Here is a 25,419-nt window from a genome sequence, read left to right as displayed (position 1 = left end):
TAATGAGAACCTGGATGTTAGTATGTTTGCAGATGGATAGGAAAAGTTGCATCTGAAATCTGGAAAAAGAGTTTTTCATTTTAGTGTGCACCTATTGCCTTGCACAGAACAGTCCTGAACAAGTATCAGTTACAGAATATATTCATACTCCTATGCAACTATGTTCAGTTTTGTTTGGTTAATAGAATCATACAATAGCCTGACTTGGAATAAACCCAAAAGGATTCTTGACTTCAGCTCCTGTCCCTGTGCAGGACACCACAGGAATCACACAATGTGCTTGAGAGCATTGTCCAAACACTCCTTGAGCTGTGCTGTGACTACTTCCTTGGGGAGCTTTTTCCAGTGCCCAGCCACGCTCTTGATGAAGAAGCTTCTCCTGATATCCAGCCTGAATCTCCCCTGACGATTTCAGGCGATTTCACTGGCCTCAGCCCTGTCACTGGCTACTGAGAAGAGATCGGTGCCTGTCCCTCCTCTTTCCCTCCCAAGGAAGGTGTAACTGCCATGGGGTCTCCTCTCAGTGTCCTCCAGGCTGAATCATCCTTGCACCATCTAACCTCAACCCTGTATAGAGGAGTTCTGCCTCATATAAATTTATTTTGGGAATTCTATAGGCTCAGAATCATATATATGCTCTAGTACTTGATGTCTATTATTTCCTATTTATTTATCTAAATATTTTTGGTTTATGATGTATTTCAGTAGTAATCCTATAGCATGATTTTTTGATAAATATGAAATGGTACTTTTGCTGTTACCCATTTGTAAGTGAAATGTGAAAAAAAGCCCTGAGGGATGTCTCCCAGCATGTCTAGAATTTATTTATCAGTAAAAGAGAAACTTAGCTGCAGATATTTTCATAGCATGTTCAGCACTCCAGTGAAACTCTATGTTTATTTTGCCAGGAAGGTCTGTTTCACAAACACGTGGGTGCTGATTGTCCTCAACTACCTCACTCAACTGTCTGACAATGAGACTCCCACACCACTACATTTTATCACATTATAGCACATCCTCTACTTTTTTTTTTCATAACCATAACTTTTAGACCTCTTGGCTAATATTAATATCATAGTAATCAGAGGAAATGTATGAACTTAATTTATCAGGGATACTTTGAGAAGTATTAGATATTATTTGTGCAACATTTAGATTTATTTCAATTTATAATTGAAATGATATAATATATATATTTATTTCAACTTATTGAAGTATAATTTATTTCTAGTGTAATATAATTTGTTGAATTATAATTTATTTCAATGTATTATTTTTTTTCCATGTTTCTTTTTTTTTTTTTCTTTTAATTAAAGTGATATAAAAAAGGTATTTCCCTACACTTGACTGGGGAAAGAACTACAAGTAACTTATTTACAAGGAAGTGGGATTACAAACCAAAAAATTTCTAGCACACTGTGCAGAGGCTATAGCCTGCAAAGGACCTCAGTTATTCATAAAGTCCTCACAAAACTCCCATTTTGAAGATTCAAAAATTACTTGCATGAAGATTGCCAGCTAAAATGGAAGGAGATGCAAAATAATATCCAAGTTTTGTGTAGATGAGTCTCTTGAAAAGTTTCTTTTAGAGTTAACACAAGGTATGTGAGGATATGATAGCTGAGGAAAGACTGCAACTGAAGAATAAGACACTCTACATTTTCTGTCAGGTTAGGGTTGAAAACAATTTGGTACTGGGTTAGTGTCAATACAAACCTTATATATTAGCTTAATTCCAGGCAATTTGTTAATAAAGTTATATACAATGGGTAAATAACAGACATTTAGGCTTTGGATACATGATGGTAATTCTGTATAGTACTGTTCATATGGGCTTCTTCTGCACATAAAATCTGCTTCACCTTTAGAAATAGTGCATTCTTCCAAATGAAAAAAAAAAAGGTCAGAAATTTGGGCTGTTGGACAAATATTTATCCTTGAGATAATTTTTGATAGAGTGAATCTTGAAATATGTAATATTTGGGTAGATAGGCTTGGCAAGAATTTTTTTAAATATTAATGTGTTCTTATATTTATGTGAATACATAATATTGGTACATGTATATGTATTATCTGAACACTCGTGTATGTGTGTTTCTGGCGATTTGTTGAAAGAATATAAAAAGACCAACAACAGACAAGTTGTAAATGTAAGTTAAATGTCTATAAAAACAGCTATTCTGTGTTACTATGAAGAGTAATTGCACTGCTTTTGTTGTTGGTGTATGAAGCAGGGACATTCTACTGTCTCTATGTTTAGAACATAATAAAAATTATAGACCTAGTAATAATAGATTAAATATAAAAAATGTTGAGACCAAGCAATGTACATTAATTATGACTGTGACACCTAATTAAAATGGAGATTATATATGCACGTGAAAATATATTAGGAAGAAATTGAAATAAAGTAAATCAGTAGCCACTTTATAGAGCATTTGGTTTAACAGACATAAATGTTCTACTTTCACTGAATAGGAAGTCTAGAAAAACCAACATTTTCCTTAGAGATCAATCTCAAAATCCATGTATATAATTTATTCTTGATGTTGCTGTATAAATAACAGGTTTGATAAATACAGTTGTGAAACTAACTTCTTGTAAATTTGGGATATATTGGGATTTTCTCTATTCCTGCTTTCATTATTTGGCATAAAAAGTGATGAGGAAGAAACAGGGAAATCTTTCTTTCTTTCTAAACCTACAGTGGGAATTCCTACAAATAAACTGGAAACTAAAATGGCAAACAGAACACTGGAACATGCATCAAGTCTATGTTTTAAATTTCACCTTAGAGACTGTGAAAGAGATCTACCCAGAGAATGCCTATCAAACACAAGTTCTGTCAATCTATCTATTATTCAATTATTATATATTATTATATACAAAGTTACCCATTATGCAGTTTATCTATGGCTCTGCATATAGGAAACTGTAAGTCCGGTCCCATTTGAATATGGAGATGAGAATTTGTTCCTCAGTGTTTTCCCCCAGTTTAATGAGAAAGACAGAACTCCTTTAAAAATGCAGGTAAATGGACAGTTTTGCAATCTATGAATGTGTTTTGGTATCTTAATTATATCTTGTTGTTTGATGATCAGCTATGGTCACTCTTCACTTCCTTGCTACTTAACATGGAATTGATAATAAAACACCCCACTCTAGCTGTGTAATCTGAAGTGCTCTTAATTAAAGGATAAAGGTTCCAAGATGACCAACAGCTTTTAAAAATAGTTGCCATTTTCCAAAATCTAAGTATATTATAATATCCAGTATGTTCTCCCATAGTTCTTTGTTTTGTTTTGTTCTTTTGTATTTGTGTTTTTTTAAATTTTTGTCACAAAATATGCTTTTTAAAAAATGTTGTGAACTAGTTATAATTGTGTGTTTGCAGGGAACACTAACCCTGTTTTGCTGGTGGTTTTGCCAAATGATATGGTTATATCTACTGTGTGGTATTCTATTTAGTACAGGGAGAAGGTGTGCTGTCTGAAGAGTAGGGAGTAAGTACCTAACCTAGTAGTATGCCTTTCATGGCTTTGCTTTTTACAAAGCCAATTTACCTACCACATTATTAAACAAAAACAACTCAAATCCTGCAAGTCTCCTGAGAAAACTTTCTAGATTTCCAACTACAGAGTAAAACACCTATAGAAGCAGAGGTTACGTCTCTAAATAGGTAGTTAGCTTAAATTCTGCTCTACCACCTTCTGTAAATTGAAAGGCTAATGAAAGCTAGGTGATTTACATGTCAATCTAATCATCCCATAGCAGAGTATATAATAAACTGTGAAATACTGAACAGTGAAATGAGATACAGCTGTGGTTTTTGCCCAGGCCTTTTATAGTTTTCATCAAAATGTTATTTTGTCTGGTGCCTTAGGTACCATCATATAGGTTATAGGAAATTTCTAGAATTTAATATTAAGAGTCTATGGAAGAGTGATAATACAATGTATATGTAATTGTAGAAGTCTACAGAACACTGAATTCTAATATTTTTTTGCCATAAACTCATATCTGCAGCCTTTTAGTAGACAGCCTATTGTATGACTCATATTTCCTTAAGCACTTGAAATTGTTTCCCTAGAGAAGGGAAAGGATGTTGAATAGTATCTGGTGGAAATGATAACACAAATTGTAATTTGTAGTAAAGGTTAATTTAAAATAATATTTTTATTGTAGTGCAATTTAGAAATCTTAGTACTCAGAGGATGAGATACTTCAGAATGGACAGCTAAGGTGATGTTGCACTGTACAAAGGATTGAAGAATACTACTTTGCAAATCTTTGTTCATGAGTGCTCTCTTTGAAAAAATGCTCATGTGTGAGTTGTTTCTTTAACAGTCTTTTATGGGATATGCAGCATATTTTGATTGCTACTTGATGATATATCCACCCTCTTTATTTTTATTTTCACATTTATATATTTAATATTGCTTTTAAATGAGATAATAAATGTGGCTAACAAATTATTCCTGTTTTATTCTTCCCATTGCTTGAACTTTTTGACTTTTATCTATATAATACTCTGATTTAGTAAATTTAAACTAGTGAAGAATCAGCATAACACTGAGTAAGACCTACCTGAAAATGTCAAAATCAAATTTCAGCTGATTTCTGGTAGAGTACCTCCAATGTAAGTATTTCTAGGAGGATATCACATCATTTTATTATTGTGTAAACAGAGTTTGGAGAGTAAAAACAGGCTCTGACAGATAGTTTTTAAATGAGAAGAAAACACTGACATGATAATGAAGATGAAATATCAGCAGAAGCCTACAGGGTGATCTAGAACACAGTAAAATTAAACGCAGGTTTCCAATGATAAAATTCAGGGTTAGATATCAAAAAGCTAAGCCTAAAGGTACATAAAAGGGACCAAAAAATCTTTGAGGAAGACAAAATTGTAGTGAGACAGAATTGTAGTGAATAATTGTTATGAATCTGCATTTTTTTTCAATAGTGGCTATATAACATTTTAATATTTTCTTCACTTAAAGCCCTAATATTTCAGCACTATAATGATGGTAACCTAGTTACACCTATGCAATAGCTCATTATTGGAAAAATCATAATCAAGACTCATTACCAAGAACAGACATTTTTAAATTCAAAATGTATGCTTGGATTATTTTTCTTGTGGAATTGAGTTAAAGATATTGAAATTGTTGAAACAGTAAATTAACTTATTTTTGCTGTTCTTCTGATGAAACTTTTCTGGGCTTGGGACAATACAGCTGTCTTAAAAAAGCTGTGGTTCATTACTATTTTTCTTTGTATGATCAATTTTCCTGCAGTTTTGGTTGTAATCCCTGGTGTTCAATCTGCCTTTTGTTTGACAGGAACCTGACAGAACAAATTGAAATGATAATTTGTCATTACTATACATAAGTGGAACCCTCACAGATATAATGTAGCAAAACCACCATCACAGTTCACCAGACTGTGTTTATTGCCTTTTAAAACACTTTTATTGTACCAAGGTCATGTTGTGCACTACAACATTTCATTTTTTGTTGACAGTAATTATTCTCCCAGCTCAATGAAAACCAAGTTTGTAATGCTTTTCATGAAAATGATTACTTGGAGATACTGCCAAATTTTAGGTAACTTTTCACATTATTAAAAAGTATATAAGCTTCAGCTGCCAGGAATAAAGGCAGAATAATACTCTCTTACATTAATTTTGAATCTTTCACTTTCTATTGTTTATTGCCTTTGTACATTTTAATGATAGTTTTGCCACGACAGTAGTTTACAGTCTGTGGTGTGGACAGGGGCATATATGGGCCTGCCTTGGTTATTAACATTTTAGTAGTTTAAAGATTGCTGACCTATATTTATACGTGCAAAGTATCTCATCCTTGAATTAAAGTTCACTCTATAACAGACATTTCTTGGTACTTGTATATATCTGTATATCTGTTTATGTCTGTATATTCAAAATGCTAAAATATTATTTTTGCATTCATATATGCTCTTAATTTAAATTTCATCTTCAGATGACTGGTGAAGATTATGGCCACAGTAGTCAGATGGCAGATTTTTCAAGAGAAATCTTGGCTGCTTTAGGCATCCAATTGAATTATTTGTTTTCATATATATTCAGCATTGCAGGACTACCTTGGGAAAAATGGGAATATTTGGCATAGTAATATTTTGCATAAGAAAGCTCAATACCTTTTATCCTGAATACTCTAAAATTATTTTTTATAATTTGTCATAAAAATCTATGTCTGTGTAATCATATGTGTAAACACAAGTTTACTCAAGGAAACTGTTATTTGACGTCAACTACAAAACAGAGTGAATGAAAGAATGTAGCCTGTTTTTAAAAAAAATTTTTAATCTTGAAAAAAATTAAATATCCCTATACCCCATCTAAAATTAATTAAATACTATTCAATGACACAAGTATAATTTGCAGTCATAAACAGAAGCAGATCCAAACAGTATCATACTGTAGGAAACAGAGCAGCAAGGAAGCATCTGTATCTTCTCCTACTAGTAAACTGATACTATTTTCTTCCTTGAGTTTCTGTGTTTAAAGATATTTTAAGTAGCAAGGTACAGGGAGTTGTTTTCTTATTTGTGCAGGCCACTCCAAGAAGAAATATTACTGTGGAGCACTTTGTATCATTTCTTGTCAAGCCAGCAAAGAAGCTGATTCCAGCAAACAGGAGTTAGCAGTTCTCCTGAAAAAGTAAAAGTAGAGAACAGAGATTACACTTTTAGATTGGATCAGGAAATATAATGACAGCAGAATGCTGTTACTTCAGAAAGTAATAATCAACAGACAATGTAAATCATTAGAATAGAATATTTAACCAGTTAACTGTTTCATTTAATATAACTTTTGATCAATTCCTGAAGTTGCAGCTAGAGAAAACATCCAGTAAAGCTGGTTCTTGGTAAAACAGGATGCAGTCCATCACTTTCCTAGAATATTTGCAGCATAAATAATTTTATGCTTCTCTATACAGAGTTTTGATAATATTTCAGTATTTCTTCTAAATATAACTGTAATTTCAAGATTTAAGTTCTTAATCAACATTTGTTGATTCAACTGTTGTATTGTATATGTTTTACATCATAAGACTGCTAGGATATGCATCTCGTTTCAAGATGAAAATAAAAACTGATCTAAAACGTACCTAGAAAAATCAGATCTGTGATCTCATGTCTGAACTGTCTGCAACAGCTCTACAGAAATTCATGCTAGTTCAGAGTGTATGCCAATTTAGGGAGGAGTGCATCAGTATCAAAGCTTTGTTTTCTGAGAAATAAATACTAATATAATTCTAATGTGAACCAGTAGTAGAAGTGGTAAGTCTATAGTCCTGACTGCATGCCTTTTTAATAACCCAGACTATCCTTTCCTAAGCATGAAAAACTAGCTTAAGAAACAGCAGAAGTAAGAGAGCCTGGTTAGCTACAGATTGGGATCTTGCGGTTGATTGGTTTTGGTGTCTGAAGCAGTATGTTCTCAGAATGAATATTTTAAATGAAGTTGCATCATCCATAAATATTCTAGTCCACTTGTGTCCTTTGGATACAAAGTTCACAGTAAGCCTATTTAGTGAAGCTGCAAATACAATTTTTCTCCCTTACCTGGTTGCCTTACAGAATTTACAATCAATAAATACTGTTGCTTTGACTTTCTTAATCTTTACAGTTTCTTCCTTTAATTGGTCAATTTCTTCTTTCCATTAGGAAAAAAACTCACATTCTCCTTAAGACATTAACATAATCAGACTAAATATATTGAGGTATTTTTGGTAACATGATATTTACTCTTTTAACCTGAGACCCTTTTCTTTCTAGCTGAAAGTTTATTTTGGATAATGTTAATTGACAAAAAATTAATTTAAATTATTATTATTTGTTTATATTTTTATAATAAAACTGTTTTTCTCATCAAAATGCAAAATTTGATTTATAGAAAATATTCCAAGAAAAAACTAAAAATCCCACATCTCTATAATTGCAAAAAAAAAAAAAAAAAAAAGTTAGTTTAGAAATATATAGTTTAAGTTTAATCCTCTATCCATGTTTATAAACTTTGTCTTATAAAATTAAGTTTCAAGAGAGGGATACCTGTTCATTTACATCTGTAGAATGTCTTGAACCCTTGTCTGTTATTTCAGGGCAGTTTAATAAATCTACCCTCCAGCGGCCTCTCTTACTCCAAATGACATAGAATATACTAATTTCTGTATTTAATTTAGTTGTCAATTAATTTGGATTATGTGGAGATTTTGGTGGAAATAATTTCAAATGACACATCTTTCTCACCTGATTTACTGTGCAAATGATAAGGCTGATTCAAAGGAAAAGCATTCAAAGTCAAAAATGCATGGTTTGAGAAGCAAAGAGACTTCATTTCAAAAAGTGACCATCTTAATCTACAATGGAGTAACATTCTGAGCATCTGAATTTTGTGTAATTCTTTTCTGCACTTTGCACCAGTACTTTGCTCTAAAGAAAAATTTTCTCTGGAGCTAATTTTAGCAGAGAAGAATTTAGGTTCCTACACTGTAGCAACTTTAAAATAAATTTATTTTGAGTATCCATAACAATATTCTGCTGAAGAGCTGACATCTATAGTTTAAGGAAAAGTTCAGTTCTCTGGTAGTTAGGTTTTTTAAAAATATTATTTTAATGAAATTATTTTGTCATTTGTTGAATGTCTCCTTCTCTTTTTTCTTCATTTTGTTTAGCCCTTATTTCAATTCTATGGCAAAACCAAATATTTTACACGCCCAAATCCATTAGGTTGCATGGATTTCTGTTGGTTTTGGTTTTGTCTGTTTATTTTTTCATTTCTGTAAAAATTTTTATTATGTTATATAAGAAATGACTAATAGATGTCCATATAAAAAATTAATAGCTTTCTTAAGATCTTGTTGTTACTTCATATTCTGAGAGCTGGATATTCTTGATGTGTGAACAAATTTCTTTCAAGCACTCTTTTAACTGCCTAACCACCCTGTGCTCATGTGTACTTATTTACTTAAGCTTTGCCTGTAAAATTTTATTTTGTAGCTTATCTAATTTAACTATGTGGATAACTGGTTAGTTTTTAGTGGTGTGCCAAAATCACAAGTATCTGTGTAATTTATTTGGTTTTGGTTTTGAAAACTAACTTCTGGGACTAGTTTGGAAATGTGGTATATTAACTGCCATGGTGGGGGACACTGTATTCTGCTATGAGGACTGAAGAGAAAATCATGTGTCAGCTTAGTAGAGTGAACTACAGTTATAACTTCAGGAACTGTCCCAGAAAGAGGTTGCATGTTATAACATCAAAAAGAACAAAGAGACACCCAAGAATAGGTTTTGATAGTATTGAAGCAAAATACATTTTCATTTGAACAAAATCTAAAATTTCAATTGTGATTTTACAAAAGTGCTAGTACTAATCAGAATGTTATTTATTTCCTACAAGAAAAACTTGCCTAATATTATACTGAAGCCCTTTTTTCTGGTGTGTTTTACAAGTATACCTCACCACTCTTTCTTGTTACCTGCTTATGATGCTTTGTTGGAGCATTCAAAGAACTATTCTGAACTAACTTGAACATTGTTAAATATATTTAGTAGGATCCCCCCAAGAAACAACTGAGAGATACCATTATTATAAAATATATGCCACTATTATTTGATGACATAGAAATTCAACCATTGGAAATAAGATAAATGATGTTACTAGGGTGTCAATATGCAGACCAAAAAATGGACATATTTTGTTGTGTTTTTTGTTTGTTTTTTTTTTTTTAATAATAGGGTAAAGTTTGGAAATTTAAACACCAAACAGAGGAAGTATTAGTTTTGCATACTGGTATTTAAATCACACCTCAGGCAATACAATTTTTAAATGGTAATAGTTTGCAGGCATCTGCATATTATTTTCTTTTGTTTATTTGTATAGGGTTAGGTTAAATATATGGTGAATGAAACAGCTTAGGTAACAAAAAATTGTGAACTACTTAAAATGGTAGAGAAGTAAAATGATTGTTACTTCAGTAATTAAAGGGAAGAAGAGAAAAATTGGAAATTGCAATATTTGTTTTGTGGAATGATAATTATAATTTCAGTCAGAAGAACTAGAAAGAAAGTTTTCTGTGGATCCTTGGTAGGATCTGATGATCAGCTGATTTAATCATTAAGTGCCACTGAGCTAATTTAAAGAATATGACCCCATGGTCTTATTTATTTTTAATTTTCTTGAAGCAAATAATTAAGAACATGACTCAAACCTGAATGACTCAATCCTTTTTCTGGGTAGGAAATTCATGCTTACCCTAGATAGACAGTGGTAACTGTCTGCTGTAATAATTGTTTCTTCTTTTTATTGTTCTGACTTGTTCTGCACCTGTTTTTATAAAATACAAACAATTTAGGTAAAAATATGGTGAGTTTTCCCAGTAAATCAGAGCTTGTAAGGAGTTAAAAAACCTGTTTATTTTCAATACAAAGTAACTTTCTTCAATAATATGCTTGCAAGTGTTTTTTCACGTTTTCCATTCACTACTACTAGTAGTAAAATACTAATAGTAGTAAAATTCGAGTTTGTCGAGGCCAAAGCCCGGATCTCTTTCTAAGGAAGTGGGCCCCCTCTACTGTTAGATGGCAGTAAATGCTGTTGCATGCAGGTTTCTTTTTTCCTTAGTGCAAATACGAAGATGACATAGGACAGAAAATGCAGTAACCAAAATCTCAGATTTTTTTTCTTTCTTTCTTCATAATGCAGCATGGGGTTGTATGTAGAGATGTGGTATGCTATTTTCATTTTATGCATGTGGTGATAATAATCGGTAGAGTCTCAGGAAAAATGAAAGGACTTGGTGACTTGTCAGATCTCTACTCTAACTCCCATGTTTTTGGCTGCACAGCTTTAGGTCACTAATTTTTCATCTTCTGTACTTCTGCCTGTGAGACTTCACTCGGGTTTCAGGAACTTTATTTTTTCCTCTTTTTTTTTTTTTTTTTTTTTTTTTTTTTTTCCTGTGTGTGTATATTTGTTTCTAAATCTGTATTTGAATAATATTACTCTTCCACTAAAAGTAACCTTTTAAAAATAAATTTGATTACAGAACAGAGTGCCAGAGAGCCATATTTTTACACTGGTGTCTGAAAAAAAGGTATAATTTTATTTTCTTCTGCTGGTAAATAAAAGAGATGTATTAACTACAGGTTACTTACATAATTCCTGAAAAAGGAAATACAGAAATTACACTTTTGAAGACTGCCTTCTCTGGAACTGTTTCATAGTTGTTTTAAAAATAGCAACTTGGTTATTTGTTGCTTTTTCCTTCAATTAATGAGAATCAATTCTAATAAAAGGACTTCTTAAGACATGTTTTAACACTATGAAGGCAATTTCCTTGTCTCTGCAGGAGTTTTCATATCCTGTAAAGGTAACCTAGCTATATTTATTTTAAGTCCTTTGAATTATTAATATTTTATTTTAAAATATAAAGAGGTATTTATGAAAAGCAGTCTTTGTCATATGCAAAGAGAAAGGTTCTTTTGTCCACTTGTCAGCACTTTTAAGTATGCAAACATTGGTACTTGTAGAAAAAGGTTATAAAACGAGTTTTTAATGTAGTATGTTCTCCATTAATATAAGAAAGAAATGAAATTTTCTTAATTGTAGTCTGAGAGAAATGAATACTCACTCCCTTTATGACAGAAGAATGGGATTTGTATTACCGTACGCTTACTACAGCTGAAGATAAGAAGTATATAAGAATCTGAGGTGATGTTGCAAGAATATTCAAGAGACTTTTATACTGTATTTCTGTATTCTTAAAGCAGTCCTCTTAAATACTTTCAAAGGTGAGATGTCTCTCCTGCTGTGCAGTGTTCTTAATATGGCAGTTCTGGGAGGGGAAAATGGATTTTTAAAATGCTTTATCTTCAAATGGTACTTGGAAACATTGTCATTAGAAGTCTCTTAAAGTCTCTGTGTTTCCTTGAGAATGATTACATTACTGTTATTTTTCAGCCCAACAATCATGTTTTATGCAAGTGGAGATGGAAGTGTTTTCTCCCTTGAAATAACTTAATTCCATATCAAATATAAATCCAGATTCACTTATTGGAAATGATGGACTCCAAGTCCATTCAGAATTGAAGATGACTGAAAACTAGCAAATTTATAAGAAATGGCATCTGCAATAACAGCTATTGGGAGTCATCACTATAAATTTTCATCAATCCTTTATAATTTCACAAAAATCTGCATATTCTTATATTCATTTTACTCTCTTGGTACTTCAGCATACCTAATCTTTCAGGCTTGCAATAAAGACTTTTTGTGAAAACTGCACTTTGAAATTCCTCCACTTCAATTCCTTACTCTCATTTCCTGTCCACAAGCAAACCTTATGCTAATTCTGATGCCTTTAGGTACCTATTGTCTTTTGGTGTTCTCATTTTTTCCCTCTGCTGTAATATGCAGAATGCTGCAATTAAGAAGTCTGGTGTTGTTCATCTGGGGCTTTTCCTTTTGTTCCTAAACATATTATTGAATACATTTGTTCCTCCTCTTTTTTCCACTCCACATGTAGTTAAAAGTCAAATTGCTCATCTTCAAATTTCTACAGTTTCCATTTCAGAAATTCTTTTTCACTAGCTTTTCCAAAACTCTTGCATGTTACCATGATATTTAACTATTAAATGGAGACCACTGTTAACTCTCCCTTAGAACAGTTGTTTGTGGAGAGAGGAATGGTTCATCAAGCCCAGAATTTATTTTTTGTCTGTGATTTTCTCCATAGGCAATTTTCTAAGAAAAAGTCTTTTAAGAAAAAGTGTCAGAACAGCACAAGCATATATGATAAGCCAACCAAGACATTTTCATCTCTCAGCCATTTTTTTATTTTTGAATCTTCTATACAGGATGTGGATCCTATTGAATTAACAGTGACATGGATTTCTTTCCCATGAACTTGTTTAGCGTGCGTTTCAGGTTGTACAAACTTTTGTTAAATGTAACCACTCTTCACAAAGACTTCCAGAGATCATCTATGTGTTACATAAAGAACTGAATTGTTCATCTTTGAACTTCATCCCCACTAGCTGCACGTCATGCCCTGTCCCCAAATCAGAAAGCAGAACAAAATATTTAGCGTATAACCTTTTCTTAGGCATAATCTTGTAGATGAGTTTGCCTCTGATTTGCTTGCATTCTGTTTTTCTAATATATTTGCTGTGTATTATTGTGGGCTTAACCTAATTATGAAAACCTGTATTAATTTTTAAAAATTAATTTTTAAAAATTCTCTGGTCCATAATAGTGAGTGATAAGACAGCATGCAGATTCAGAGAATCCCATATGTTCCTGAGATCAACCTCCTGCTACAGCATGTTGCTCAGGCACTGTCTGCTTGGGATTTGAGTATCTCCATGGGTAGAGTTTCTACAGCCTCTTGGGACAGCATGTTCCAATGTTCAGCCATCCTCATAGGAATTCTTTTTTTATACATCCAGTCAGAATATGACATGTTCCAACTTTTATCTACTGCCACTTACCTGTGCAGCTCTGCTGTAAGTCTCAATCCCTCTTCTCTACACCTTATTATGTGGTTGCAGACAGTGCTGAGATCCCAACTTAATTTTCTTTCCTTACAGATGAACAAACCTACTTTTCTTAGTCTTTGAGTCATTCTGAGTGACTTGCTCCACTATGTCAGTGTCTTTCTTGCACTTAGAAGCCCAAAAGTTAGCATGCTATTCTCCATGTGGTCTTAAGAAAATCACTTCATTCAGTCTGCTGAGACTAATTTTGTTGATACAGATAAATATGTGGCCTTCATTGCTGCAAGGACACACTGTGGAAGCTGATTAGCTTGCTAAATATGTTCCTGTCCACCAGAAACCTCTGGTCTTTTCTGGGTGGCTTTTCACTGTCTAGACAGAAAAATTCCTGTACCTACCACATGGAGTTATTCCATTCCAGCTATAATATTTTACACTTTGAACTCCTTGTTTACATTGTTGAACTCCTTGACAGTTCTGGCACCAAAATATTTTTATGCCCCAAATAGCAGCCTTGTCTTCCATTTATCAACCATCTCCAGTCTGGTGTCACAACTGCAGCTCTCTGTTGCAGATGCAGAAAACTCAAATTCTGTAGCAGCCTGGAGGTGTAGGTTAAAAATAGAAATTCAGATTTGTCAGTGTTTAAGACTAAATGTGTTTGAACAAAGAAACAAAACTTTTATTATAGGTTAAAAACTACCAGTAATTTCACTGCTAAAGAACAGTCAAACTGTTATGGTGAATGTCACTGAATAGCAACAAAGTGCAAAAGAGTACCTTCAACCTAAATTCAGTGATTAAAAAAAAAGGTCCAAAAATGTTGCTAAAGAGTGTTAGGGAGGTTCCAGGTACTATGTTTTTTCTTCCTCTCTGGGTTCCTATGTTCCATACTTGCTCAGCTTGCCCCTGCAGTGACTATGTTTGCCATACAGTGTTTATTTACAGGCACTCAGAGGAGCTCAACTAGAAGCAGATTTTACAGTTTCAGCCTCATGCTGTGTCATTTCTCCCATCTTCCAGTCACTTTAAAACAGTGTGCACAAGAAATTATACTTGGTGCTTTTAATTTCATAACTTAAAAAAAATTAAGTTCTATGAACTGATTAATATCCTGTGAGGAAAAGAGCTGCTTGCTGAAGACATTCCTTGCTTCCAATATTACCTAGAATGACAGGGCATGACATGTTTAACTCTCATTGAAATATACAGACTTGCCCCTTCATGTAGAAAGTGTGAATCAAACTTTTTCTACTGACCAGTGATTACAAGAAGGTACAATTCAACTCAGATGAAGTAACACTGGTTGTATTAGAGAGCTTCTTGAATTAATTACATTTGATTAAGGATCTTTCTCTTGTTCTGTACTGTATGACTTGAAGCTGTGCCTCCCCTTATCTATACTGCAGGTTATAATTTCTAGCTGTGTTCAGAAGAAAAAAATTAAGAGGGAAAATTGTAGTTGCAGTGGAAAATTGGAATAGCACTGCTGTGGCTTAATGCCAGCTGTCAACTAAGCATCCCACAGAACTGGAAGAGTAAAGGTGAATTGAGATAAAGACCATTTAATGGCACAGAAAAGGAAGTAAATAATAATGCTTATAATAATAAAAATATTGGAATGCACAAAACAAGTGGTGCCCAGTGCAATTGCTCATCACTCCCTGATTGATGCCACTTTCTAAGCAGCCAGCATTCCTACTATTTTAATGTACTAAGGATGATGTCATATAGTATGTCCCCTTGGCCAGTTTGCGTCAGCTTGTGTGTCTCCAGCTTTCTTGTTGGCTGGACATGAGAAACAGGGAAGTCTTTGACTTAGAAGAATACTACTTAACAACAATTAAAGCCATCAGTGTTTTATCAACATTAGTCTCATATTGAATCCGAAAAACAGAGCACCGTACAGCTGCTAGAAAGAAATTAAAGTCTATCCCAGCCAAAACCAGGACTGGATTTACCCCTTATTTAATACCATTTACAAAATATTCAGGTTCCACACTTTACAATTAATCTTTTTTCCACTCTACATGTAGTTAAAAGTCAAATTAATTCCAATTAATCACCTTGTCTGTCTTTTGATATATACACATAGATACCATTCCCTTAGAAATTAAAATAATATCACCTCAGGGGGAATTTAACTTTTTCTCAGTGGGTTCTCCTTTTGGTTTTAAAATGAAAAAATCATAGAACAATAAAAGTTGTAAGGGGTTAACCTGGTGCAACATCTCTGCTCAAGCAGGGCTATCCTAGAGCACATGATGCACAATTGTGTCGAGACATTTGTGGAATATCGCTGGTGTGGGAGACTCCACAGCCTCGCCAGACAACCTGTTCCAGTGCTCTGTAGGCAACCTGCACGGTAAAGAATTTCTTCCTTGTTGTCCAGGTAGAATTTCTGTGCATCAATTTCTGCCTGTTCCCTCTTGTCCTGTTTGGCACCACCAAGAAAACCTGGTCCATCCTCTTCTGTCACATACCTGTATATATTGACAAGTTCCCCTCTCAGTCATCTCTTCTTGAGGTTGAACAGCCCAGCTCACTCAGCTTTTTCTTGTAAAAGACATGCTCCAGTCCATTTATCATATTTCTTACCCTTGGTTGGAGCTACTTAGGCACCTCATGTCTCTCATCCTGAGGAGCCTGGACACAGCACTCCAGGTGAGGCCTCACCAGAGGTGAGTAGATGAGCAGGATCACCTCCTTCGATCACAATGACATCAAAGTCCTGTGACTGCACACAGACCTATATTTCATCCTCTTTGTTCCCCATATTGCAAGTATTGGTTTACATTTGATTGTGTCAGTAGCCCAGTAGGATTGCAAAGGATTGCCCTATAGTCCTGTCTCGTAATTAAGTCTCACTATTTGTGCTTGGTTGAGACTCCTTTTGCTACTGTTGTGGTCACTATAACTCTGCTCTTCCCATACCTTGTCTCTTCAAGACTGGAAATATCCCTATCCCCCTTAAAATCTGGTTTAAGGTCTCAACAAGCTCTGTTAGCTTGTCAGCTAAGATCCTTTACCACCTTTGGGGTGGCCTCATTTTTTACCAGCAGGCTCGCTGTTGTTTAAAATGACTATGACTAAAACCTCATTTTTTTTTTTTCTGGTAACACCTGTCTCAAAGCCAGATATCCATCTGCATGATTATCCTGTTTCTTGCTCCATCATTCAGAGCAAATGGCAGAAGAGAATAAATACAGCGTGTGCCCAGGTCCCTTGACCAATTGTCCTAAGGCTATGAATTCTGCCTTGATTGTCCACAACCTTTCTGTTAGGACCTCAACACTGCTCACCTAGAAAACCAGTAGAGGGTAAAAATCTATGTGCTGAATCAGGCTAGGAAGTTTCTTGATGACATCTCTTACCTGGACCTCAGTGATAATGCACCTCCTGATGGGATGGGTCTGGTTGGCATATTGAGCCCTCCATTCCTCTAAAAAGGGGACAACTATCCTTCTTTTCTTCATATTTGAGGAGACTGCGATGGAAGGGGTGGGCTGTCCTGCCCTAGGCAGTCCCTCTATTCCAGAAGAACCTTCATCCACTTCCTCATTTCCCTGTTTTTTTTTCAGATTCCAGGGCCTCACGGGGTCATGGTATAAATAGACTCAATATTTATTCTTAATGGTAATCTTAGGATGATATCTAATTATCTCAAATATAATAAAACCCCCATACATTGTGAAAATAAGAAACAAACAGCAGAATTAGAAAACTAAATAACCATTAAGCTGCTTTATGATTTGTCAGTTGAATTATCTCTTTCAGTTAATAGATTTCATGTTTTACATTCATATGAAAAGAAACCACACAAAATCCTTATTTCCTTTTCTGCTTGCTGGCAAATGTTTTTTTTAGTGAGCTTTATGTGTGTTCTATGTGTGTTCCTTGCTAACATTAATAGAAGATGCTATGTAAGCATAGAAAGTATAATATAAAGTTCAACATAGAATTTTTGATTCTGCAATTGCAATTATTTAATTTATTTTTTATGATTAATATAATTTTTTACTCATGTCTATAATTATATGACTTATGTAATATAATAACATGATTAAAATTAATTTTTTGTAAAGTTAGTAGGATTTAGTTTCAGACAGTAATCCAGGAGTGTGATTGTAACACAAATATTATAATATTCTTTAAAGATATGCTGATTGTTCTTGCCCTCATTTTTGTAAGTGAAAAAGGAGACATTTTGATTACAGTTATATCTAACAAGAGTGTTTGAAACATTGAACTTCTCTGAATATACAAGTGTCCCTTAAATCAGTTGTGAAGTGCTGGTACAGATTTGTTTAATTCTGCCTTTAAGAATTCTGGTTTAGGATTTTTCCTGTAGAGGGTGACAGAGGACTGATGCTTTCTTATTTCATTGTCATAATTCTAGAGGTTGTTCCTGTCCCCATTTGAAGCCAATAAGCATAGGTACAGAGAAAAACTCTCTATAGTAATAATTTTGGCCAGTCTATCAGGTGATCTTAAAGCTCTGCTAATTATATTTATTGCCTAAATATAACAGTTTTCATTACTTCACAGACTACTGCAGTCCTTTGGGGTATCTGATAGCAGATTTAAATCTGAAGATTTAAATATATTTCGGATTTAATTAAATATATTTTATATTTAAATATATTTTTATTTTTCTGTAATTACAATTGCCATATGGTGTACCTCAATAAATTATTTTCTAGGTAGATGCACTAAAATGCCCACTTTCTTTCAATTTTTCTCTAGGACATTACTTATACCTATATGTATAACTTTCTATATTGTGCATCAAGCTCTAGTCTGACACAAAACCAATCTCTTATATTTATTATTTACTATAATTTATAAGGCATAGGCAACCAAAAGGAGTTTTGAAGGTTTCTTTCCAAGTACATTTAAAAAAATCCAACAGTATTTAAAACTGCAGTGTAGAATTCCGCAAGATAGAATTAAATTTCGATAAAAGATTTATGTAACCTACTTATGTCCTACTTAAGATAAAGAAAGATACACTGTAGAACTGGCAAACACACAAATACCTACTGTTGATTCCAGAGAGGTTTCTGAAATTCATACTTTCTGGGACAATTTTATCAAGAAAAAAGTGTTATGAATTTAAAATATACCAAGCTTTTCCATGTAGGGAGGAAATTTTTCTCCCTTGAAATTCTTTCAGAGTGTGAATTCTTAATAACACTGTAGAAAGAATCCTTTGTGTTATTTATGTTACAATTCTTTCAAATCTGCAAAGTGACCAGCTGAACATCTATAGAAAAGATACAAAAATTACTCCAAGTGAATTATATTAATAGTATTTTGATGTTTCATTTTATTTTATACTCAAAATTTTAGAAACTTCAGACTTCTAAAAACCAACTTACAATAATGGGTTTGAACTGAAGGATTTATAAGTTCCACAACCTAAAAAGGAATCTCCAGGCTCTGAGGCATCCTGGATATTAAGTGATATTAAACCCTGTTAAATAGCTATGTTCCCCTTTTAATGCACTAACTTTTTTGCCATTAAGTAGTAGCTCATTTCCAGACAATAAATTAGTTATGCAGTGTTAACGTAGACTTTTAGACTCATATTCTTTTCTTCTAATCTCTTGCAGTTTTGTAAATATTTCTTTGAATTCTTCTCAGCTTTTAGTCCATGATCAAAATAACAAATTATTTGGAATACAGCATATGGTGTAGATTTCTTATAAAGTAAACTCCCTGTGCATGTGTCTGACCTCAGAGAAATGTACTTGTTTATTTGTGCATTACATTCTGGCTTAACCACCATGTTTGGAGAGCCTGGGTTAAATCTAGTTTGGTAAGACATATTGCTTGTGCTAACTTAAGAAATAAACTCTAATGTTTAGGGATCTGGAATGTTGATGTACTTTTTTTGCCAAGTACTTATGATACTTTATAATCCTTAGCCTCGATTTTTACAAAGCCATGATATATTCAGTGTTCTCAGTAGGCAAAGTTATGCTCCTAAGATTAGGCTATGCAGTTTTCTAAAGGTTCTAACAAGTATCTGTCATGAGTCTACCCTTAAGAGATCTAGGATTACAACCAAAATCTTGCTTAGCTGCTATGCTTTTAAATTAAGTCCATATCCCTATGAAACACAGACTAGGGGATTGGTCTCAGCATTCTTCCTTCTGTGCTGTGTCCTTTCCACTGACCTCTCCTTTCCCTTCCCCTCAGGACTGCTCTTCAAAACAGTTTATGCCTGTAATTGTTTTTTGCTCATGTGGGCCAAGTATTTTCCTTAGAATTAGCTAACAGTGATCAGATATATTTGTGCATTGCAATGCCACCTAACAGTTCTGCCTATTCTTTGACATAATTGAATAGAAGTACATTAATTTCCTTTAATCTTACCCCGTAAAATGTGGGTTTTTTTTGTTTGTTGTTTGTTTTTGTAGAATCATGACAACATTTGCAAACATGATTGATGAAGTCATGTTTTACTGACTTGCAAAGTGAATTTGAACTGATTTTTCTGAAACATTTTTACTGGAAACTTCTCAAGAATAGAAGTGCTCTAAAATTTTAAGTGACAGCAAATGGCTTTATTATAGTGCTAAACATACCATACCCAGCTTCATGGTTATTCAGTTCCTTTTTTGAAAATATATTTGTAAATGTATGTGTATCTGATTTATCTGATTATGATTTTGAAAGGTGTTTTAATGCCATTTTAGGTAGCATTGTTCTGTTAGGATGTTAAAAATGTACTCAGATCAAAGACAAAAAGTGAATACAGCAGCCTAGAATTTCCTTTGATTTAGAGGTGCATGTGTTTCTTGTACCTTGGTCTGTTAAAGGTTTTATCTCTTGGTATATGCTTGTCATTTCTGTACTAAGTGCAACTAATCCCCTTCTTAGTTACCTGTAGGAAGCTGCATGGTACCTATGGTCTCCTCAGCAGGCCATGCATGTAACTGCTAGGAAAGAGTCTGATAAACTGCCTGCAAATGTCAAATCCATGATACCATCCCAGCTCTTTGAGAATGTGACAATTGACAGGTATTGAACTTTGCTAACATGTAACATTTTATTAAGACTTCTATCACCTGATAATGTCTTCTTTTATCCTTTGCTTCCTCACTACCATGCTCCTCAATTAATTTATCAACCTTTCTTTTCAAATAAGAATCCTATTGTCATCCAAGATTCTTATTTTCTACTTTATCTGGAACAATTGTTTTCCATCATGCCATAACTTCAGTATTATGTTATTTGCTCCTGGAAATTAAACCATGGCATACCAGCCATTCTTCACAACTACCTCTGATTTCTTCTTTTCTCTCCACTCCTGAGCCACTCTTAGGTGCCCTAGTGCCTCAGCATGGCATTAGGAGCCTTACAGCTGCTCCTGCTTTGAGCAGGAGAGAGTATTTGATCATTATCACCTTCTATGATCCTGTGATATTGATCTGCTTGCTTTCAAAAAAATAACACATTGGAGGGATGTTTTTGGCTTGCATTCCTATGTTTCTGGAATTCTCTACTTGGTCCCAAGTAGGATGCAAAAAAAGTTCTGCTACTTCCAAGTGGCTGCACTAATTCTCTAATAAGAAAAACTGTTCAAGGTAATTTGAAATAGACACAATCACATAATAGATTTTATATGTTGATTAGCAGTTAAAATATTAAAGTAAGTTTATCATAGTCTGTGTTAAAAATAATTGTTACAAAGAAAATACTTTTATATCCTTGTTTATTGTCTTTTATGTAAGATCAAATACTTGTTTAATCTTGCACAGTATTCTCTGCAGAACCAATTAACTTATTCTTTCTATATGCTGCAGCTTAGGAAGTCTTTATAATTAACAGAAAAGTAAGCACTTTAAGCCTGTATTTCTTTAAAATACATTTTTCATAAGGTACACATTTCTTATGAAAGTTTGTGTAAAGTACAAGAACTAAAAAGTTTAATTTCATTTTTTAGTATCTTTAGGTGCTCACTGGAAGCCAATAAAAGCTACTGGAACTTCTAGATATTTTTGTAATGAATTTCCCTTGCTAGGAGGTTCTAGTTCTATGCTTTGCCTTGAGCTTTATAATGATTCAGTTGAATGTATAGTAGGCAGAATTACATCTGTTCTTGTTAGAACTTTTACCTATGAGATGTGACTTTACAAAATCTGAAAAATTAGATTTAACTGTCAGTGCCTTTAAATAGGACAATACAACATGCTTAAAGACTGTCCAAATGAAAATGAACTTTTGGAAATTAGGTATGCATCAGCTCTCAAATTTCTTATTTCAAAAGGACCAGTGTGTGTGTGTATATATATATATATATATATATATATATATATATATATTTACTTTGATTGCATTTAATAGAAATTTTCAGTGGTTTAATTTCAAATAGAAAATGAACTCATCAGAATAAAACATGTAAAAATACTTTTTTGGTGGAAATTTTTCAATGTTTAATAAATAATTTTTGTGCCTTTGTAAGAGGTCTGTTTCTCAATCTTTATAGAAAAAAAAGTACTTTGCTGTCTTTTTTGTCTAACAAATAAAACTGGAATTGCTATTTTTTTCTTTATGGAACAGTTTGCTTTCAATTCTTCATTCTAGTACCTGTGAAAACACCTCATGCTACTGCTATTTTTCTGTTTTATCTTCCTTCAGTTACTGACTCTTAACCTGAGAATTTTATCTAACTCACATAATACCTATTTGCTATTGCTAGAAGTTAGATCTCTGCTTATTTTTTTACAGTGAAGACTGTTCATGTTTCTATTCTATAATAAAATCAATTTGCAGGCTTTAAATTTATGAGTATGCTTGAGACTTTTCATAGCTTTTCTTTTTCCTTCGATGACAAGGAGAAGATGGGCAGACGTGCCAAAAGGATGTATCTGGAACATGGATAATTGATGTTCAGAAAATTAACCTACTAACACAGTCAGGAAAAGCATTTCATTAGCTATTCATGCAAGTAATTACTTGGTTCATTTCTTCTGTTAAAAGGACTTATCCTGTTCTATATATATGATATCTTACCTCTTTGAAAATTTAACAAACACTCTCAATACCTGTAATGCAAGGTGTCAACGGCCCTTGTTGACTTACTTTAAAAACAAGGGTAATAAAACTCCTGATCCATGGACTAATGCTTTCCTCTTCCATAATTGCCTTTGAAATATAGAGCATCTTAAAATATGATCCCAGGCCCACTAAGATAAATGTTATTAGTCTTAATGACATCGTTGATTGTTGATCTCCAATGGGACAATTTGGCTAGTTTTAGAAAGTCACTGCAGTTGTCTAAAGACTATGCTTTGGAGTAGACATCAGAGGGCAGTATTTAATAGCATAAAAGGACATAACTCTTGTTATACAGACTGCATTATCTAAAAGAAGTACTTGGAGTTATTATGCAATTGCTAGTGTTTTCTATTAAAGAAGAAAAAATAACAGTCTAACAGAGGGTCATCTGTTCTTCACAGTTAAAAACATTTTAATATATCATACTTTTATTTTGACTACTTGTTGAAGATGAGTTCTGTGTGTACTATTCTTTTAATCAAGAAAATGTGGAAGCAGTTATTGTGGTAGTTATGTGTTAGTTATGATTTAATAAAATTCTTTGTCTCTCTGTGAAATAACACCCTATTTCCAGTATTAATTTTATTCTTAATGAAACAACTTAAAATTTTGGCTTTTTGTAGTTTTAATAGTATCTGGGCTTTATTCTTTGGTCAGTGTTAATTTTTACATATTGATTGAATTTTCTATAAAATGTTAGAGAAATACACAAAAACAATGCACAGTGATTTCTGCATTCTGTAGTGCTGAGTTAAATTTGCAAGTACATTGTTATCAAATTTCACATATGACGCAGTACAGTTAAAACTTGTCTACATAATGGGGTTGACACCTGATATCAATGTCATTCTTAATGTAAGCTGACCTTTCCTCTGCTGTTCTAATCTAGTGCTGTCAGCATCATGATGTTCCCTTTATAATCCTCATCAGAAATTGTGGTTTCAGTGCTAAGGACAAAGGTGATTCCTCTCCATTGTGAGAGATAGCTGCTTTTGCAGAATTTCTGATTTTGCTGCAAAACAGGGAGCAGTATTTGCCTTTCACACCTGGTCATGCAATTGTAAACGCCCTTCATGTCACTGAAAGCCAAGACACTGTGTGCTTCAAAAGAAATTCATATTCACAAAGGAAAGTCTAAGACAAAGCATAAGAGGAACAATATATTGCAACAATGAAAATTATATGAAACCAGTGTTCTGATTTTTAAAAGATATCTCTCACAGAGAAATCTCTGACAAAATGTTGATTCTTTGTTACTGCAGGATGAACCGGAAGTATGGTTATAACTGAAAAACTGTTGTTGTTACTGTTGCTGCAAAACAAAACTTTAAGCAAATTTTCACCTGCTTTCCTTTATTAGAGTTCATCTGCTGTTAGTGAGTTATCAACTCAGTTTAACATGTTTATAGCATTTTTGTCTTCCATAATAAATGAAGTTAGATATTTTATTAAAACTGCAAAAAAAATATAAGGGTCAGATTTCTTTGACAGAGGTGTTGTTGTATTATAAAATTGCACCAACATCTTATTTGCATAATTACATGAAAATAAATATGAAATTTATTAGTTGTATGCATTCACCAAATAAATGCAAGTATTTGCCTTTTTATATTCTGGAAGTTCTCTTTGAATAGCTTTTGATATTTTATCTCCCTATCATCTGTGAATAGAAAAAAGATATTTTCATAGTTCAAACAGTGGTAATACTATGATAAAAATACTAAAATAAGAATATCTCATTAAACAGATAGTAGTAGCTATCATAGTTTTATTTTATGTCCATCTCTTAAATGTTAGGGTTACTTTTCTGAAGAATATAAGGTAGCAAGTATCTGACTTTCCTAAATGTATTTGAAAACTGGTTGTGATAAACTGACTTGAGGACACAGGGGAGAAGGCAAAAACTAAGCCCTTTTGCACTATTTAATTGTAGCATTTTTTAGCTTAATAGGTAATAATTTGGCATCTTAAATTTTTCCTAGGGACAAAGATGAACATGGTAGATCCTTGAAAAAACAGAAGAGGTTTTTCAGCAGTCCCCCTTTTTCTCCACCTCCCTGAAGGTTCAGGAATAAGCAAAGGAAAGAATAATCAAACAAAAGGAGCACACATCTGATGTTTAAGCCCTCCTCCAGCACTTTTTATGTACATAACCAGAAGTCACTCAAGCAGCTGCAGCACATTAGTTTCGATAGTTTAACAGGCAGCTTTACAGCTCTGATAAACGTTGTGCTAAAGCAATTTCTTCCTCCCATGCTCACTTGCTATGATAGCTCAGAAGTGATCTTTGGCAGCAGGGCTGTGAAAGGAGTGGTAATGTTTAATCGGTTTCTGTGGAGGAGTTAGCTTACTTTTTCCTTTGTAGATCATTATCTGTAGAAAGACGTTAAGGGCAGGCAGCACCATGCTGAAAACAGAATAGGCTGAACTGGTGCAGGGTCTCTGAGCAGTTCTTGGGAACTGATTTAGAAGAGAAATAATTTAAGCAGTAAGGCCAACATTTGATTGTATTAGACCTTCATAACAAAGTTACTTGAGAAACATGGCTCAGCAGACAAGTCCAGACAATTTGCCTGTGGATAATACACACAGTCAAAATCCATGGCTAAATGAAGATCTTGTGAAGACCCTGAGGGAAAACCTGTTGCAACATGAAAAGGCCAGGACAACTCGAAAGTCGTCGCCTGCTTCTCCCCGGCTGTGTCCAGTTGTTTCTCCTCGAAATTCTCCAAGGCTCTTGAGAAGGATGTTTTTAAATAGCAACATACCGAAACAGCGTCGTTTCACTGTGGCACATACCTG

General features: G+C 33.6%; 1 protein-coding gene across 10 annotated transcripts in view; it reads left to right on the top strand.

Annotated features, from left to right (window-relative positions):
• Positions 1–25,419, top strand: part of PDE4D (phosphodiesterase 4D) — a 530,620-nt gene that overhangs the window by 198,775 nt on the left and 306,426 nt on the right. The window contains exon 1 of one of the 10 annotated variants that reach the window (XM_085566240.1): positions 1–25,419. This exon is cut by the window's left edge and continues 16,030 nt beyond it. The exons of the other annotated variants lie outside the window; for them this stretch is intronic. Within the exon in view, the coding sequence (XP_085422366.1) occupies positions 25,160–25,419 (260 nt within the window). The 5' untranslated portion in view covers positions 1–25,159. 10 annotated transcript variants of the gene reach the window in all.

This window comes from Lonchura striata, chromosome Z (genome assembly GCF_050655825.1).
Source record: "Lonchura striata isolate lonStrDom1 chromosome Z, ASM5065582v1, whole genome shotgun sequence".
Classification (NCBI taxonomy): domain Eukaryota; kingdom Metazoa; phylum Chordata; class Aves; order Passeriformes; family Estrildidae; genus Lonchura; species Lonchura striata.
The sequence above is the reverse complement of the archived record's forward strand: the minus strand, read 5'-3'. Positions and strand labels throughout refer to the sequence as shown.